Below are 19,646 nucleotides of genomic sequence, written 5' to 3'. Positions count from 1 at the left end.
TAATACTAATTAGGGCTCTATCTGTGTGACTAGAGTACTTAAGCTCACTAATTGTGAGGTGTGACATGGCTAAAGATCACATGACTCACTCTTGAATCATGGATTTTCCCATTCTCAAATCTTCGAGGTGTCTCATATCTTAGATTATTTTCCTCATTCAATCGGTGGAGATAACTAGGTTCTAGTCCTTCAACAAACTATGGGACAGTCCTCGACAAACTGTGGGATAAGGCTATACCCTTGTACACTGAAGGGCAACCTAAATACCATATAAATTTTTTCTCTCCCAATCCCTAGGCAACTCCCATCACTGATCATGCCATAATCAATACTCACTCATTTCTACACTTTTATTTTCATTTACTCATTATCACCACAATCACGTTGGACTTATGAACGTGCACTACCCAAGTGCACATCAATTTCTCATCTTTCGCTTATTACCCTTACACCTATTTTTCAATCACAATTTTCATTCATAACACATCATCAAATTCATCTTTCTGAAGACATTTGCATGTCATATTCGAAACATCTTGATCAGGCATTTGCATTTCAAGCCACAATAACTTTATGCACATTCAATTTTTCATATACTCATCGAAATCAGCACATGCTTTTCACATTGAAAATCAACCCATGCATACCACACTCACAGTAGAAATCAATTTATAATCAATTAATATATAACTACCTAGAGTAGAGTTTTTTTCAGTTACCTCAAACTTTTAGGAGGTCAAATGTTTACCCCTTAATCTACTAGCTTTCAAACTTGAATTTTTTCAATCCAATAGGTGATCAAAAGCCAAACACTATAATCAACCAAGTTGAATTTTATCAACATGACCAACTCAAGCATTTAAACCCTCAATCTCCACTTTTAAATTTTCAACATTCACTCCACAAGAAGTTAAACCTATTCCTTGGGTTTATTAATTATCTTTAATTCCCAATAACATTAATGAGCCATTAAATCTCTATTAATGGCATCACAATCTTCCAACTACCCATAATAAATGAGATTTTTAGATATTAATGGTGCCCAATAACCCAAGACATCAAAAATTCATTATACTAGGTTTAGATATTTTAATCTACTCCTATTAACTCCATTTAAATTAATAAATTCAGACCTATAATCTATATGGATTGAAATTCCACTTCCACTATAAATCTTAATCATAAACTCATAAATGTGGAAGAAGTAGGGAGATTGATGAGTGTAATACTTACCTCAGGTGTTTTCAACCTCCAAAATACTTCCAATATTGTCCACAAGCAAACCCTAGCAGAGCATTGGTATGTCTTTCCATTTTCTCTTTTCTCTTCTTTCTTTTCTGTCTCATTTTCACAATTGATATCTGCAAAAGATGGCCATGCGCCACGGTGGACGCACAATGCGCCGTTGTGTATGGCATAGAGAGGTCCTCCCTCATATTAAAAGTGTCTGTGTGCCGCGACGTGTGGCATAGCAATATCACTCTTCATTTTTCTTCTCTTTGATGTCCGAGTGGCTCGCCTTGATACCGGATCCACAATTAGGGCTAAAATATAATCAAATATGCTTATTAGACCTCCTCAGCCACACACCACCTCAAATTACTTAATTATTCTAATTATGTTTAATTAATTAGGGGATTAAAACTAGGATATTACATCCCAGCTCATGCTCGAGTGATGCTATAATCAATGTTCTATCTCTTCTCACCTTTATTGTTAACATCATCTACATCTTAGCTCATGCTCGCATTTCCTTTGCATTGGGTCAGTTTTGTAGCTCATGTCTCATCTTCTCTTCCCTTTCCCTTTTGCATTTTTTATTTTACTTTGGATGATTGTTATTTTAACCTTAGAGATTTGAATGAAGTTATTAATGACTTTGGTGTTGGTGAATATTAGTTTTAGACTTTTTAATGATTGAAGAATTGTAATTGTAATGATAGATATTTGAAATGATGTATTTTATTATTATTAAATTTTTTAGTTGTTGGATTTAGTTGAATTTTTTGTAATCAATAATTTTTTATTTAAATTATATTATTTTAATCATGAGCTGCTTGCCACCGATTGAACCCTAATTAAATCGTCAACCTATGACTCAATTTTATGATCGATCCAATTTTATGTACCTTAATCTTTTATCTACAATCATATCTTTAACGTTTGATATGTGGGCTCAGGCCCACGTGGTATTAAATTTTAAATAGTTTTTTAACCAACAATTTTAAATAGTTTAGATTTAATATTTTTTATTTAAAAAATTCATATCAAGATTTCAAAATTTTGAATTTATTTATTTTCATAATTTTATAGTTTAATTATAATTTTGTAAAATACTAAATTAAATTGTTGAAATTTGATCAAATGATTATGAAAGATGGTGATAATAGATAAAGAGACTCCAATTTCTGCAAGAGGATGAGCAAGCAAAATATCATTGTATCACGAGCTTTTATTCATAAATTCAAACATGATTGCAAGGCACTCGTGTGAATTAAAATCCACGATAGATGTGACAACTTGTGAAAACTGTCCTCGCTTTAACAAGATTATAGAATCAAGCTTTATGTTTATTTAAAAAAATTAGAAAAAAAAACAAAAACAATTTCTTTTAACGTATTGAGAAAGTATGACAATTCAACTTGTGGGTCCGTATGTATGTGGTATATTTGCATCAAATTAAATAAACATTATATTTGGAAAAAAAGATTGAGGTATCTGATCAAGATGTACACACTTGACCAAGTTTTCTTTCTTTTTTCTTTTTGGAAAGTTATCATTTGGTTGCTAACATTGATTTGCAAAAATTGATTCAAGTCATGGTTTTAAAATTCAAATTTTGCTGTTGTTGACATAAAAATTTTATTGATAAACAATCTGTAAATATTTGTATTAGTTTCCTTTAAATATGAAGACATGCTTTAACTCACATCTTTCAAACTCAACTTACATAAACTTTTATTTTTTTTAAAAAAAAGAGAGGTGTGCATATTTATTTTACAGCATAGAATTTAATAAACGTATCCTTTTATATCCGGTTTATGAATATTATACTTTCTTTTAAATTTTATAAATGTATATTGAAATATTGGATTGATAACTTGATAGTTGTGAATAAAGAAAATAATTAATTAGTACATTGAAACATAAATATATTAATTTTTATTTAATTATTTATTAAAAAATCTAAACGATATGATACTATATGAAAATGTCTGATAATTTTCCAACTAATAAATAATAATAATGAGATTGGCAATGGTAGGCCAACCCATGAGCGACAAATGCACAGGCTCCTCCGTGGCTGGTCACCCACTTTTTCCTTCGCATGATCGAGTTAAATGTTTTTTAATAATTTATTTATATATAAAAATAATATGAATATATATATATATATATATATATCAGATATATAAAGTGAATAATTTTCTAATTAATAATATTTTGTGTCCTTATTTGTTTAAAATAATAAAGTAAATAAATGTGATTAAGTTAGGATGTGATCAAAGCGTGACACTACAATTTTTTTTAATAATTTTTTATCCTTACATGAAGTTGGGAGACTCAAATTATTTTTTATTTGATGATTTGCAATCTATCAATCTAGGTTCGTTCCAATTTATTTTTTTCTCTTTTCTGCCCGACATATATTGATACGGAAAGAGAATGTATTAATATATATAAATATTCCAATATATTAAATAAAATCTATACCCATAACAATATACAAATTATGCATCATTTAGAGTGATTAAAATAAATCTTCCTTTCATATATGAATTTTTAGATAAAATAAGAATATAAGTTATAGAAATAAATATGTTTACATGTTAAATAAAAATAATTATACGTGTGATTATAAATTATGATAAAAATGAAACAAAATCATATACTACCATGGTCCTTTTATAAAGTATAGATAGAAGATTAATTTTATTTTATTTATAAAATATGTTACTATTTTTTATATTTATCATTGCATTTTTGCCCCCACTAAATGTAAAAAATTATTAAAATAATTCTTTATGTTTTATAAAAATAATAAAATGAAAAAATATTAAAAAAATCGTGAATATCAATTTTGGAGAATTTTCTTACTAGGCCAAAACACTCAAAATATAACTTGGCAAACTGTTACGTGCTTGTATTTTGGGCATATCAAATAATTATTCACGATGCCAAAAGAGAAAATTATATCATATTCCTTCCATTAAAAAATATAAAATATTTCTATCCCAATCACCCCCAATAAAATAATTAACTGTTTACTCTAACACTATTTTTTATATTTATTCTTATTTAATAGAATATTTTATTTTAAAATAAAATATACTCCCTCTAAACTAAAATATAGGGTATTAATAATTAATTCACGGTTTTGTAGTGAAACCTTAATTTTTTAAAAAAATTACATTTTTTTAATTTTATCCTCATTAAATACCTTATATAAATACTTTAATAATCATAATAATTAAAATTTTATTTCAGGGTATGGTGGGAAAAACAATTTAAAAAGTTGTTTAATGGGCTATATTATACTCCCTCTATTAAAAAATGTAAGACATTTTTAACCAAATTTCACCCCAATAAAGTAGTTACCTACTTTCAAACTAACTATATCTTTTCATACTTACCCCTATTAAATACCTTACAATAAATATAAAAGCATTTATCAATAAGAGCATTTTAAAAAAAATAATGATTACACTTCAAAATGTTAAAAATACCTTATATTTTTTAACATTTAACTCCTCAAAAATATTTTATATTTTTAAACGAAGGGAGTAGTTTAGATAAAATAAGTGATTTATTTATTATGAACACTTTTAAAAAATATATTAATTATATTTTAAAATATTAAAAAATTTTATATTTTTTGAACATTTAACTTTTAAAAAATATCTTATATTTGATATTTTTTTAATAAAAGAGGAGGGAGTATATCATGAGTTGATATTAGCTGGCTTCTTGCTGACATTAGGTTTCCTCCTGTAGTCCTGTGTACTAAACGTTAGCCACCTTATCATTAAGATAGATATATTCATTATAATAATTAACAATCTTTTTCATCCATGACGTAAGAGTTTGAAAGAAGCAACGAATTTATTTATACTTTTTAAAACGCCACAACTTGCCGTGTATTTTATTTTATATATGTATATGAATATTAATATAGTGGTATATATACAGATAATATGAAGAATAGGCTTTAATTTAAGGCAGACATATATAAATGGAGCATGCATGATTATTACGTTCGAAAGTCCGTTATTCTGGTTGATTTGACTCGAGTTTTTCTTTATATTAATGAAATATTGCTTCACGCTAAGGTTAGGTTAATCTCATATTTGTTTTAACACAAATTTGCTTTTGATAATAAAAAGAGTAGCGTGTACTTGTTTTCAAAACAAAAACCGCAAGTTTGGTATTAGTCATATCGTAATTTTGAAAGGAATGCTCGCCACTTGGTCTAATGTATATGGCATGGCGTTTACTTGTTGCGGACTATTATGTTTGAGAGTTTAGTATAACAAGTTTTTTTTTTTTTAATATCATAATTTGAGCACGTATGTGTGCCTTGTGTTGTATAAAAATTGATACAAGTTACAATATTATTCACGACTTACAACGTAACAAATCTAACTTTATGTAGGGAAAAAACAAATCCTACCTTATATGAATTAATTCAATATTATAGATAAACTATCTTTATATGAGGTGCGTCACTAATCTCCAATCTTAAATAATATAAAAAAATAACCATCTCAGTGAAATCAAAAGTAGTCAAGACTTGAATTTTTTATATTTACCTACACCTTCCCCTACTCCCCCCTTACCTCTCGAACTAGCATTAGGTGGGGGAAGAAGTTATTATCCTTCTTAATTGTGTCACAAATTAATTTTTTTCCCTTTTTTGGGCAAACAAAGTATTTTGTTCAATAAATGTCCTAGAGGTATCATTGAAAGAATGTAATTAATTAATTCAAAAAATATAAGCTCTTTTTTCTTACAGTTTAGACCAAAGCAATTGTCCTAAAATGTTCTTATATTCATTGAACATGAGATGTAGTATCATACTACTATACTTTTTTTTTTAATAACAAAGAAAAATAAACTATGCAGTAGGAAGAGTGTCCTACTGCATCACAAGGATTAAGTCATATGAAAGAAAATTTAAAAGATAAAATCCAACTATTTACAATAGGGCCTTTTTGATGAGTACATTCGCTGCTTTGTTAGCATTTTTCTAAAGATCCTTTGAACACGTACTTCCAACACAATTCAATAGTACTAGTATCTTTGAAATAATACCAAATGTAGTATCATACTCAATACTATTATATGCAAAAGGTAGTGTAAGCCCGTAAGATATGCATTCTAGCCATGGTTTAATTATTTTTTTAAAAAAACAAAAAATCTGGGATACTAATATATTTGAGAAATCAAGCCAAAAATGTACTTTTACGATAGTAATAATAATAGCAGTAGTAATAGTAACAACAACAACAATAGTTATTATTATTAAATTTGGTAAGAAATAGAAAAGCAAAGAGATATGAATGATGATTGTGATGATAAGAGTGCAAGCTGAGTGCGCGGTGTTTCCCCCATACTTCAAAGGGAGAATAACAAGATTTTAAAAGAATTAATTAATTTAAGTTATATTTAAGTATTAAATTTTAAAAATTTATAACTCAATTTTTTAATTTTACAACTATATTGTGATGAATTTATAATTTATTTTTTAAATTTTAATATAATTAAAGAATAAAAAAATTATTTTTTCAGTTAAAATTTAAACTACAAGTTGCAAATTCATCATAATAAAATTATAAAATTAAGAGATTAAGTTATAAATTCTTAAAATTTAACACTTAAAACTTAATTTGAATTAATTGATCGTTTTATATCTTTAGATGTTCTTCATATTTCAAACCCATCCCCTCACTTCCCAACTAATGTGGCTGCTTCTTCCCCATTTGCCCATCACGTTCCACAAGATTATCACACACACTCTATAATTTATTTATGAATAATTAATTTAATTACACGGTTCTTCATTCTAATTTGAGAGAATCACACTAAGTCCTAAAAAGAATTAATAATAATTAAGTTGTCAATAAAATAAGTTATAAATATCAACTTAAATTTAAATAATTATAAATTTAGAAATTTTAATTATAAGCAAGACATTTAAATTCTAAATATAACTTTTCATTGACAATTAAGATTCTTATTTATAATTAAGAAATATTTATTAGAAAAAATTATAAATAAACCTCTTCAAAATAAATAAATGATAAAATAGTCTTACAAAATGGAATAATTACTCTGAATTCGATATGAACTTATCTCGCTTTTATTTTTTATAAAATTACATTTCTAACTCAACAAAATACTCCTTCAGTTGAAAAATATAAAACATTTTTAAAACGTTAGATGTTAAAAAATATAAGGCTTTTTTTAATCTTTTAAAGTGTAATCATTTTATTTTCTTTTAAATAAATTATTTTATATTAATTTTAGGATAAAATATCCTATTAAATAGGAATAAATATGAAAAGATAAAATTAGTTTGAAGATAAATAACTATTTTAATGAGAGTAAAATTTAATTAAAAATGACTTATATTTTTAAATGAAGGGAGTAATATTAAAAAAAGGGTGGTTGCTAAAACCTAAATTGAAGTTGTAAATAATAATGGTAAAGTTGTTAATATGAGAGATATAATTATTATTACATAGCTAAATTATAGTTATGATCAATTATATTGTTAATATTTAAGCCAAATTTATTAATAATTAAGCTGAAATTGTTAGTATAGAAAACACATTTGTCACTGCATAATTGAACAAAAAAACTACATTTTCTATGTTAACAATTCTATCTTTGTTATTAACAATTTTTGTTTAGTTATTTAAAAATATATTTTTTATTATTTGTCTTAGGATAAAAAACATAATTTCATCTTGACCACAAAAAATGTAATTTTGCAAAAAATTATATCAAATGAGTTTTTAAAAATTGTAAAATAATTATGAAAAAATCACACCCAATCCCTTTTCAAGAGAATTAATTACAAATAAGAATCAATACAAAATGGATTGTTATTAAAATGAAAACATAACTTATTTTTTTAAATGAAATTTATCATTAACCCTTATTTGTGATAAAAAAAATTTGGAGGAGGGGTTGACTGTGATTCTCTCAATAATTATTACATTTTAAATTTTGAAATGCTTGTTTATCATTTATCTATTTCAATAATATTTTTTTATAAATTTTATGTTTACTACTTTTTTTTCAAATTTTTTTAATAATTTAATTGTCATTAATTTCTTTTTAAAGAATGAAGGGGATTAATTTTTGTGAATTATGTCGACCTCAGCTACTGTAGCATGCTACGCTCGCCAAGTAACCTGTGCCACTCCATATCTTCTTCCCTTAAATCTAATCCCTGTTCGGTTCTTCCTCAGCTACCCCTAACCTTTTAAGCCTGATCTTCTCCTCCTATCGGAGAAATGGACTTTCCGGCCAATTGTACTCCTCTCTCCCGTCCACCAAGGCCCTGAGCTCAAACCCATCTTCTTCTTCTTCTGCTCTCGCTTACTCTGTAATACAAGTTATTCCATGCTTCTCCTCTTTGCCTGTCGTAAGGCATACCTTTCTCCTTCCTCACCAAGTTTTCCTGGAGTTTTCCGACTTTAGAATTTGTGCTGATTCCTTGATTTTGTTGTTCTACTTTCTGCAGCTAACGGCAATGGTAGATGGTTACTGTAGCTTTCTTGTTTTAGTAACATCCTCGAGTTTTCTAGAAAAGAAAAGAATTTTGTCAGTTCGATTTACTGTATTTGAATTTGGGTTTCACCTGTAATTGTGAAGGACACTTTTTTCACTAAATTTCTGAAAATGGAGTGAAACTGCACAAATATATAGTGCTTGTCTCAGCCATGCCTCCGACGAAGATTCAACCGATTGATATTGATTCCCAAAAGCTCAGGGAAGCCGTTGTTGGGAACGATTCGGCGAAGCCAGTGTTGAAGTCGCGGCTTAGAAGGCTGTTCATCTTTGACCGGCAGTCTCCGACCGTGTTAAGGAATTCCTCGCCGGAGAAACTTAGCGCCGGCGAATATTCGTCCAACAGTGATGGAGGAGGATCGGAGTTCGAGCCGAGCTCGCTTTGCTTGGCGAAGATGGTGCAGAATTTCATCGAGGAGACAAACGAGAAGCAGCCACCGGCGGCTAAATGCGGCCGGAATCGCTGCAATTGCTTCAACGGCAACAACAACGGCAGCTCCGACGACGAGCTCGACGTCTTTGGTGGTTTCAATGAATCAGTCACCTCTGCATCATTCTGCGATGCCAGCGACGTGCTCAAGGTAAATGCTGCTAACAAATCACATATAGATTTTCTTGCCGTTTATCAGAAACCAAACAAGACAAAAATTTTCCCGAGCTTAAATCCACCCAATTTTATATAATTTGCAGAGCCTGATTCCTTGCGCAACTGTTACCGAACGGAACCTTTTAGCTGACATTTCGAAGATAGTTGAGAACAACAACAAAGTCGTCAGAGCAAAAGATAATTTGAGAAATATCGTCGCAGATTCCCTTTCATCTCTCGGATATGACTCATCTGTTTGTATATCTAGATGGGATAAAACCTCATCTTACCCAGCTGGTATTCTTTCTTTCTGAATCATTTTTCTCTCTAAAATTAAAGTAGCAGAGGGGAAAAAACAGTGAAAAATAAATTTTTGGTTGTTTCTCAGGTGAACATGAATTCATCGATGTGATTGTAGAAGGAGAGAGATTGTTGGTCGACATAGATTTCCGATCAGAATTCGAGATTGCACGATCAACAGGGAGCTACAAGGCGATCCTTCAATTGCTTCCGCACATTTTAGTCGGGAAATCGGAACGGTTTGATCAGATAGTGTCGATCGTGTCGGAGGCGGCGAAGCAGAGTCTAAAGAAGAAAGGAATGCACTTTCCGCCGTGGAGGAAGGCGGAGTACATGCGAGCCAAGTGGCTCTCTGCTTACACAAGGACAAAGCGGACCTGCGACCTTTCGGATTCCGAGAACTCGGCGGCCAAGAACGACGACGTTGAGTGTTCCGCGACAGGGAACGGCGATGGTGAATTGGAGCTGATTTTCAGGGAGAAAGCAATATCGTCGAAGGAGCCGGAGGATGATTCCGGCGAAGTGAAGCCAGAGCCAGTGGCAACGGAGCCGACGTGGAAACCTCCGGCGATAAAACCGAAGAGAGTGGAAAATGGAGCGAAAGTCAGCACCGGATTAGCCTCTCTTCTGAAGGAGAAACTGTAGGAAATTTTTTTGCCATTCATTCTCTCTCAGTTTTTTTTTTAATTAATCCGTTATTTTGAGAGAATTTAAGGAGAAATCGGATAGATAGAGCTATTTCTTTCTTTGCCTTTTTTCTAAATATAAAAGATGAAATAGGATTGCGGAATAAAATAAAAGTTCAACAAAAAAGTAGTAGAAAAATATGTATGCATGATGCATGTGTTTCAGAAGTTGAGTTTGATTTCCTCGACTGTGGGATGATTCGAGGCAGGGGACCGGAGAAAAGAAGTGATGATCAGACATGCTATCGGTATGTGAACATTGTTGTGCTGTCAGAAATGTTTGCCGACCCAATAAAGAGCGAAAAATTACAATAACCTGATTAAAAATGAGGTGAAATTATGAAGATTAACATGTTAGTTTTCCCTCAAATTAAACATTAAATTCGTGGACTGCATGGGATAACAAACGGAGAATTTCAGTTTATGACACATGATTTCTGGTGAATTTTTAAAAAAATTTGAAACTTTATTTTAGTCCAGATTGAATTGAAAATAACTTAAATGTAAAAAAGATAAAAATATTCTCAACTCAAACATTTAAAAAATTGCCAATCATCGTCGATGAAACATAGCTATCGGTGACAGGAGTCTTATCAACAACAACCACTACTGAACCTCCATTGTTGAAGCTCTGATAGCCAGTTGGATCAATACTGATAGTGACCGAAGAATTATGAAGAATTAAATTCTTTAAAAGTGATCAAGGATGGACGTATAACTTATGACCCCTTGGCTCACTAAAAATATATGAACCACCAAGCTATTGAATCCATTTAATTATATATTGCATAAAATTATATATATATATATATATAATAAACTTCATTTTCACTTGATTATTATATTATTTATTAATCACGTAACTTTACTTATTAATACTTTAACATGATTTGTTAATTACTTAACTTTATTTGTTAACTTTATAATTTTCGCAACAGAACTACGTTACTTGTTAATCGCATAATTATATTTGTTAATATCTTAACAGGATTTGTCAATTATTTAACTTTCCTTATTAAGTTTGTGACTCCCGCAACAAAACTACATTATGTAAGTGTACTTATTAATATCTTAATAGGACTTGTTAATTTCTTGAATTTACTTGTTAAATCTATGACTCTTTTAATTGAACTGCATTACTTGTTAATCACATAATTTTACTTGTTAATTACACAGTTTGACTTGTTAATATTATAACAAGACTTTTTGAACCATTGTTTCAAAAAAGTAACTAAATTACTTGTTAATTGTGTAACTTTACTTATTAATTTTTTAATAATACTTGTTAATTGTCTATTGTTATTTGTTAAATAAATATAGAATTTACATAAAAAATTGAGTTTGTCAAATAACAAAAGTGACAACAGTCAAGTTTTCCTTATTAGTATTTATTAAATTGAATACTCAATCTCACACACACGCTGCACGCGGGCACACGCACGCGCACACTTGCACATGCGCGCGCGCAGAGAGAGAGAGAGAGAGCAATACCCTAAAAAATAAATATAATATTAACAATTGAAATTAAATAAATGATAAGCTATATTAAACTTTTAACAAGTATAACTCTTGTCATAATACTTAAGAGGTTTGAAAATAAAATTTATTATACATATAATTTTGAGGGAGTCACAAAATTAATAAGTAAATTTAAATAATTAACAAGTAAAATTACATGATTAACAAGTAATGTTGTGCAATTGAAGGAATCATGGATTTAACAAATAAATTTAATTAATTAACAAGTCCTGTTAAGATTTTAATAAATACAGCTATACGATTAACAAATAATGTAGTTTTGTTATGGTATTAATAAGTAAATGGATTCAATACTTAACAAGAAAAGTTAAATAATTAACAAGTTCTGTTAAGGTATTTATAAGTAAAATTAAGCAATTAACAAGTAATATAATAATCAAGTGGTCTAGAAACAAGTTTTATTATATATATAATTTTATACATCATATAATTAAATGAATTCAATGGTTTGATAGTCCATATATTTTTGGTAAGCCAAGGAGTCATGAGTTCTACACTCACCCTTGGCCAATTTTGGAGAATTTAATTCTCTATAATTCTCCAACTATCACCAATGACGGAGGTCTAGTGGCTACTGTCATTGGCTTTAGTTACTGCCAATGGTACTCCGACTATAATGGTTGGTGGTTTTTTTAATGTTTGAACCGATGGTATTTTCATTTTTTCTGCATTTAAGTTATATTTAGTTTAGTCTTAGAAGATTGAATTGAAGTTTCAAATTCTTTAAAAATTCACAAAAAATTACGTGTCTTTTCAGGTTCTTAATTAAAATTTTCCCTAACAAAAACAAGTCAGGTTTTTAATGGCCTATGGAGCAAGTGAAATAACTATGACAATATGTCAATATTTCCGCCGCTTGGTTAGTGAAGCAGAAGCTATGCTCAAAAGTGGTTTTCTAACAGAGGCTTTTCCAAAGTTGTCCTATTGTCTCATTGTTTCCCTTTCGTTGAATTTGTTACTGGCGATGCTTTATGCCTAAAATGACAATGTTCAATCTTAGTGGATTTTATTGTAAGCATTGGTCACCCACTAAGTAAATGCTGTTTTCAGCGGATTCCAAGAATTTTAAGTGCTTATTTGGATAAACCATGTTTAACATTTGGAAAGCACATTCTAGCAGATGAGATGTACAAAGCTGTTTCGAAACTGCATGAGTAAAAAAATGTACTTTTGAAAGGTACTTCTTAATATAGTTTGAAAGTGGCTTTTAAAAAATAACTCTAAGTTAGATTTGAAATGCACATGAAGGTTGGGAATATTTAATAAGGAGAATAAATATGTATATAATTTTGTAATTAATCATGCTATCCTTATATTTTAAACAATTCAAATATATTATATTTGTGTAATAGAAATTATATATCATCATAAATTAATATCTTTTTTGATCATTGTATATATATATATTTTTTTTTTTTGTGCAAAATTTGGTCATTGAATATTAAAAACATATTTTAAAAGCACAAATCCTCATTAATTTGAATAACTTTCAATTCATCAAATTGCCTTTTAAATTAATGTATTCAAATACAAATTTCATCAATTAATTTTTGCCCTAAATCAGGCTATAGATTGGTGTATTTGCAATGCAATGGACGGATATGCCTTTTGGATAGGGCTCAAAAGACTTATTTATTCATTGTTTGTTCCTTTCTGGTTTGCTGCTGCTGCTGCTGTTAAACGTTTGATTTTGTTCTGGTTTGAATGAAAGTATTTCTTTGGGCGCAGAAAAGTACATTGAAATATTGATGAAACAGAGTAAACTTAAAGTGGCTGATTACATATAATGTTACCATTCCAAATGAAACAGTAGTGTCGATTGGTGTAGATAGACAAGAGAAATCAGACATGCAAGGGTAAACTTAAACCAATGTTTTAAACATAATTGATCGTTTTTCATTTTTTAAGCTTAACGTAACCTTGTAACTTTCTGCACGGGGTCATCTCTGTTATCGTATCTCAAGCAAAACCCATTTCTCAGATAGAAACACGATAGTGAAACCAAGAAAAACGACCAAGGAAAGGGGGAAAAAAGTTCAAGGCTTCTGACGATATGGGCTCTCTTCTTCAATCAACTATGAGCCCAAAGAAAAGAGATAAAGACTCTGCAACCTGACGCTCTGATGCCATGTTGACTAGAGACAGAGCCATGACAAATATGGATGTTATTGAAACTTGAACAATAACGTTGAGTACGCTAGACCTGGACCACACGTATGTATAGCCCACAAACCATAACAACGCCTGATAAGGAAAATATCAAAAACTCAAAATACTAAAAATAACAGTATTAGTAACTATAAATACAAAATATATATTTCTAACACTATGAAAAAAGATACAAAAGGATTACAACAGAATACAGCTAGTTGGTCTTAACATCAATCGAGATGGGGGTTGGTTCATCAAATATACAAGAAAATACCTTATCTGCAGCAGGCAGATCTAGCAAGAGTAGCTGCAAAAGCTAAGTTTTTCCTAAGGTTAAAGTAAAAAATTACATTTCAACATCTAGTGAGCACAGATCTAGCTTCCAAAAAAAATCTTTGATTGGGTGGTCATCTCTAAAATCTCTGGTGACAAGATTAATTGTCTCGATACAATCAGATCTGACTTTCACCTTCTTGAATCTTTAATTCCAGGAGTACATTTAATTTCGGCAATGACAGGGGACATGGGTTCCAGTTTCCCACGGAAACCAATAATCCAGTTTTGCTGCTTTGACGACTCCTTCACAAGCACTAGCCATGCTGGCCAAAGCAGATCCATCCGTCTCAAGTACACAGTAATCTTCAGATTCCACGCTGGGATTTCAAGACTTAACATGTGGATAACCTTGAAGAATTTGATTATCATACATAGCTCTAAACACACTATATTTATCAACATTACCATAGTGGTCATGTTCCTCTTCCTCAAACAGTTTTTTGCACCTCAATCTTCAAATGTCTCAGCACACATGACGGTTTTTTTTGTTCCTTTATTGGCTTTCCAAGTTAGGGCCGACAAGTATATTTTTTTGGGTTCCCATGAGACTAAACTTTGGATCATCCCCGAGTTTTTTTTTCCTTTATTGGCTTTCCAAGTTAGGGCCGGCAAGTATATTTTTTGGGTTCCCATGAGACTAACCTTTGGATCATCCCCCACTTGGCCTCCGTACAACTTACATTTTCAAAGTCCAACAATTTTCAGGGTGCCGCATATAACTATACCGAGCTTTGGGAATATTCTCAGAATTAAATTCCCTATTTTTGTTTACCCAAAAATAATTCCCTATTTTCACCATCAGCTTGGTTCTAGTGGAGGTACTGATCTTAGCTGTAATAAATTAAGGCTTGAATTTTAGTTAATAGAAATACTTATATTTAATATCTGATTGTGTTTTAAATAGAATTTATAGGAAGATGCTTATATCTAAAAAAATTCTCCAATTTCATTCCATTAGTAATATTATTAAAAAACTAGAGACTTTAATTCATACACACGTGGGGCCACTAGATGCTGCCCTAAAAGAACTCAGGATTGCCATGCGCTAGTGAAGTAAACTTGAGGTCCGTCTATGGCAAGCTTTTGAACCACGAGCTAGGTTAGCTTGACGTAAGACTGTTCAAGCCACCTAATAAACCGGTATGCCTCGCTTTGCCTGACCCGTTCGAGCTCATCAGGCTAAGTACTGAGCAAGGGTCACACCCATCCTTACCCAAACATGTTAGTTTTATTTTTTTGTGAATAATATTTATTTAATAATATTATTTTAGATTAAGTGTTATCAAGAATTATATTATTTTTATGATCTTTTTGGACATTTTTTATTATTATAATTTTTTAATCTCTTTTAAAATTTAAAATTTGTTTTTAACTTAATATTATGTAAAAATAATTAACAATGGTTGTTCATATGTAATTTTAAAAAATTTATTTTTGATTCTAATATTAGTTTTATAAAGAGTATATGTTAAATGATAATAATAATATTTTTTCAATAAAGAAAAAAGTTTTATCCATTTTTTGAAAAAAGCATTTGTAAAAATTTTTTAACCTGACATGAACATCCAGGTATTGAGTTGGCTCAAACTTCATATCGGGCAGGGCACTGAGTAGGAATAATGTCCAATTCAACCCTACCCATGTGCATTCTTAGCTGGACACACACGTTTAATCAGGGGCTAAGAAATTGTATTTTTCCCAACCAATATCAACGGTCAATTCTACATTTTCTTGCGGCTCTAAATTTCCTTCAATGTCAGTGTGGGGCTCATGAAAATTACTTCCGTCTAGTCACAATATAAAACATGATTAACTAATTCATGATTTTAAAAAAAAGCTAAGTAAAATAATAATATTTTAAAAAATTATATATTTGTTCAATTATGCTTTTAAATCACAATATAAAGCATGATTAACTAATTCATGATTTTAGAAAAAGTTAAGTGAAATAATAATATTTTAAAAAATTATATATTTTTTCAATTATACCTCATTGAATAACCTATGCAAGTGTTATAATAATGATAAATAAAATTTCAATGTATATTTAAAAAAATAATAAATAAAGTAAAGGTATAGTAATAAAAAAAATAATTATAAAAATTACTCAATGTTTTGTATTTTAAACCAAATCAGGTTTTTGAAAGATACCTAAATTGTGGTTTAGGAGTAGATCGTAAGACCCACATTCGAAGATCAATTTACATTACCAAAGTCAATAAATAACCAAAGATATGGCATCAAATTAAGTTATTAACTTAATGAAAAGTTCTTCGCTCTACAATACTCTATTGCAAATTAAATCATTCCATAGCTGTTCAACTAAAGCAACAAATTTATCCGCACTTTCCAAACTTCACGTCATTGGCAAATTAGAAGGGTCACAGAATCAGTTGACCTATGAGCCAATGGCTTCCACTTTAGGAACATGAACAGGAAACTCATGAATCTCATCAATCCAAGGATTCTTCTCCTTCTTAGGATTTATTGTCCTCAAGGCACGCCACACTGCACTGTTACACTTAAACCCAGACCCAAACGCAATCTGCCACGTCCTATCACCCTTCCTGATTCTCCTTTTAGCTTCAGTGTATGCCAATTCATACCACAACGAACTGCTCGAAGTGTTCCCAAATCTGTATAGTGTCATCCTCGATGGCTCCATGTGCCAATCACTCAGCTCCAAGTTCTTCTCCAACTCATCCAAAACCGCCCTTCCTCCTGCATGAATACAAAAGTGCTCAAAAGCAAGCTTGAAGTCTGGTATGTAGGGCTTGACCTTCATCTTCAGAACTTTCCTAGCGACTAACGTGAAGAAGAAAAGAAGCTGTTCTGACATGGGAAGAACCAGAGGGCCGAGGGTGGTGATGTTGGCTTTTAGGGCTTCGCCTGCAACAGCCATGAGGTCTTTGGAGAGAGAGACACCGATGTTTTTGTTATCATCTTCTTGTTGGAAGACACAGCCGTATGATTTGTCCTCCGAACCTTTGTGTGTTCGAACTGTGTGAACAAGTTGGTACTTGGCATGACGACGATCACAGGAACGATTGGATAGCAGAATTGCTGCTCCTCCCATTCGAAAGAGACAATTTGAGACGAGCATGGATCGGCTGTTGCCGAAGTACCAGTTCAGGGTTATGTTCTCCATGCTTACTACTAAAGCATAAGAGTTTGGATGCGCCTACAAATACATGCACACATAAATGCCCCTAATTAATTAGCTTCAACAACTATATATGTGCCACAATAATGTAACAAGCATTACATGCAGAAATGTCATCCATACATATATTTAAATATATAGATATATACACCTTGATTTTTAACAGATAATTGGCGTCGAAGGCAATAAATTTCTTGAACAAGTCTAGAGAGTGAAATCTTGTCAAGATTAAGATCTAGCAGATAGGCTGTTTAAAATAACTGGGATTGATATTTCAAAAATACAGAGAATTAATCTAAGCATAAAATTGGATATATATGTATGTATATATATATATATGAACGAATTTATGTCTGGAATTATTAGTTAAGAGCAACAAAAATCAGCTACCAACTTCTTCTATATGGCCAACGAAAGTCTACTTCCTAACTTTGATATATATTTATAGTTGGCGACTGGGAAGGTACATAGTATTAAATAGCGGCTAGCATTCATGAAATTCAGATCTGTAAATTGAGGACCAGAATGAACCCAATATCTTCATGTGGGACTCACTAACAAATCAGAAAGTGTCTGCTCATTGGTCATTCTAAAAGTGAATTTCCTATTATTACTTCCTCCGATCTTATTTGTAAATCATTTTACTCTCTATAAAAGTTCAATAATAAGCTTTTAACTTTACTCGTATTATATTTATTTTAATAATGTATTTTCTCTTGCTAACATCTAACGGGTAAAAGGAAAAACTTGTTAAAAACGAAGAAGAATACATAATGCCGGACATAATTATAGCTCAAGATCGATAAGACAAGAAACGACGAAGCAAACCTGCAAGAGCCGTTTGGCAAGGTCAATAGAGATAAGACCAGCACTGCATCCCATACCACCAAGATTATAGCTCAAGATATTCCCTCTCAGCTTATAGTGATTCACGATCATGGCCGACAGAGACGGCGTCGGATTGAACAAGCTACAATTCACCACCAAGATCCCAATATCCTTGGCCCTCACACCAGTCTTCTCCAGAAGCTCATCGATGGCTCCGAACATCACTTCCTCAGCTTCCTTCCTTGCTTCCGCCATACACGGATTAGGTGGCACGCTCAGAACTGCAGGAGGGAAGTAAGTCTTCTGTCCCAAACCAGACCTCTCTAGAATCTTCTTCTGAAACGACAAGTTCTCCTCTGTGAAGGTTCCTGCTTGTCTTGATCTCTCCATGAAAGTCTCCTTCGTGCATATGCGAACCGGGTCAGGCTTGTAACACGCAAAATCCACCATGTAAACACCTCGTGGCCGGCTCATGAAGTAAAAGGTGGCTAAGAATACTATAAGACTCGAACCCAGAGTGACTTGGACGAGATTGAACTGGAGATTTTCCCATAACTGGAGAATGTCTTGGATTGAGAGAGACGATAGATGAGCAGAAGCAGAAAGCAGAGCTGGTATGAGAAAGAGGTACATAGCGTTGGAGATCACGTAATGGTAGCCAAGCTTGACGTACTTGAGCTTCACAGATAACAGAAAGTTGGGAAGCTTATTATCCTTTCTTCCTTGTGGTGCTTCGACAGAAATATTGGCACCTCCAGATTCCGTGTTTCGATTCTTCTGATCCGACATTTGTGGGATGATCGATGATCTATCTCTTGGAAACTTGGAGGTTGATCGGAATTTAACGCCAAAGAAAAAAAAAAAACTAAACTTTTCTTCTGAGATGAGAAAACGGGATGAAGAATTTCAGAAAGCGTAAGTGAAATGAGAACGTGAGAATTATGGGGTACAGATTTATGGAAAGGGGAATGAGTTTTAAAAGTCGGCCTTTGGAAGGGAGCGGGAAGATACAACCACCCCAACGAACTTTTAATTGTCGTTTAGGCCAGTGATCTTCCCAACCAAGAAAAAATGCTGGTTATTACACAATATAAATGTATTCATTTATTTATTTAGTGAAACATAAATAGAAAATGATAGGGTATTTAAGTTTGTCAGTACACTACAATATAAATTCTACAAATATATATGTCTTTGGCAGCTATGAATGGTTGATGAATTGGTGCTTAATTAGTTGATTTGACATTAAAAAAGAGAT

General features: G+C 31.3%; 2 protein-coding genes across 3 annotated transcripts; one reads left to right on the top strand and one right to left on the bottom strand.

The window, feature by feature from the left end:
- The first annotated feature begins 8,442 nt into the window (after nucleotides 1–8,442).
- LOC129309278 (uncharacterized) lies at nucleotides 8,443–10,430 on the top strand. Of its 2 annotated transcripts, XM_054950783.1 has the most exons (4): nucleotides 8,443–8,653; nucleotides 8,753–9,380; nucleotides 9,490–9,682; nucleotides 9,774–10,430. In XM_054950783.1, exons 2-4 carry the CDS (start codon nucleotides 8,952–8,954, stop codon nucleotides 10,328–10,330), a joined length of 1,179 nt encoding a protein of 392 aa, XP_054806758.1. In that variant the 5' UTR covers nucleotides 8,443–8,653; nucleotides 8,753–8,951; the 3' UTR covers nucleotides 10,331–10,430. The 2 variants fall into 2 exon arrangements, with proteins under 2 accessions (XP_054806758.1, XP_054806757.1); XM_054950782.1 differs by having other exon boundaries at nucleotides 8,443–9,380.
- A 6,190-nt stretch (nucleotides 10,431–16,620) lies between these two features.
- LOC129307689 (3-ketoacyl-CoA synthase 11-like) lies at nucleotides 16,621–19,344 on the bottom strand. The gene is made up of 2 exons (XM_054948547.1): nucleotides 18,389–19,344; nucleotides 16,621–17,578 (listed from the first exon to the last, which is right to left on the bottom strand). The coding sequence occupies exons 1-2, from the start codon at nucleotides 19,175–19,177 to the stop codon at nucleotides 16,796–16,798; spliced, it is 1,572 nt and encodes a 523-aa protein (XP_054804522.1). The 5' UTR covers nucleotides 19,178–19,344; the 3' UTR covers nucleotides 16,621–16,795.
- Nucleotides 19,345–19,646: the final 302 nt, after the last annotated feature.

This window comes from Prosopis cineraria, unplaced genomic scaffold, assembly GCF_029017545.1.
Source record: "Prosopis cineraria cultivar Desert tree isolate PC_DT_omini unplaced genomic scaffold, ASM2901754v1 PC4, whole genome shotgun sequence".
Taxonomy (NCBI): Eukaryota; Viridiplantae; Streptophyta; class Magnoliopsida; order Fabales; family Fabaceae; genus Prosopis; species Prosopis cineraria.
The sequence above is the reverse complement of the archived record's forward strand: the minus strand, read 5'-3'. Positions and strand labels throughout refer to the sequence as shown.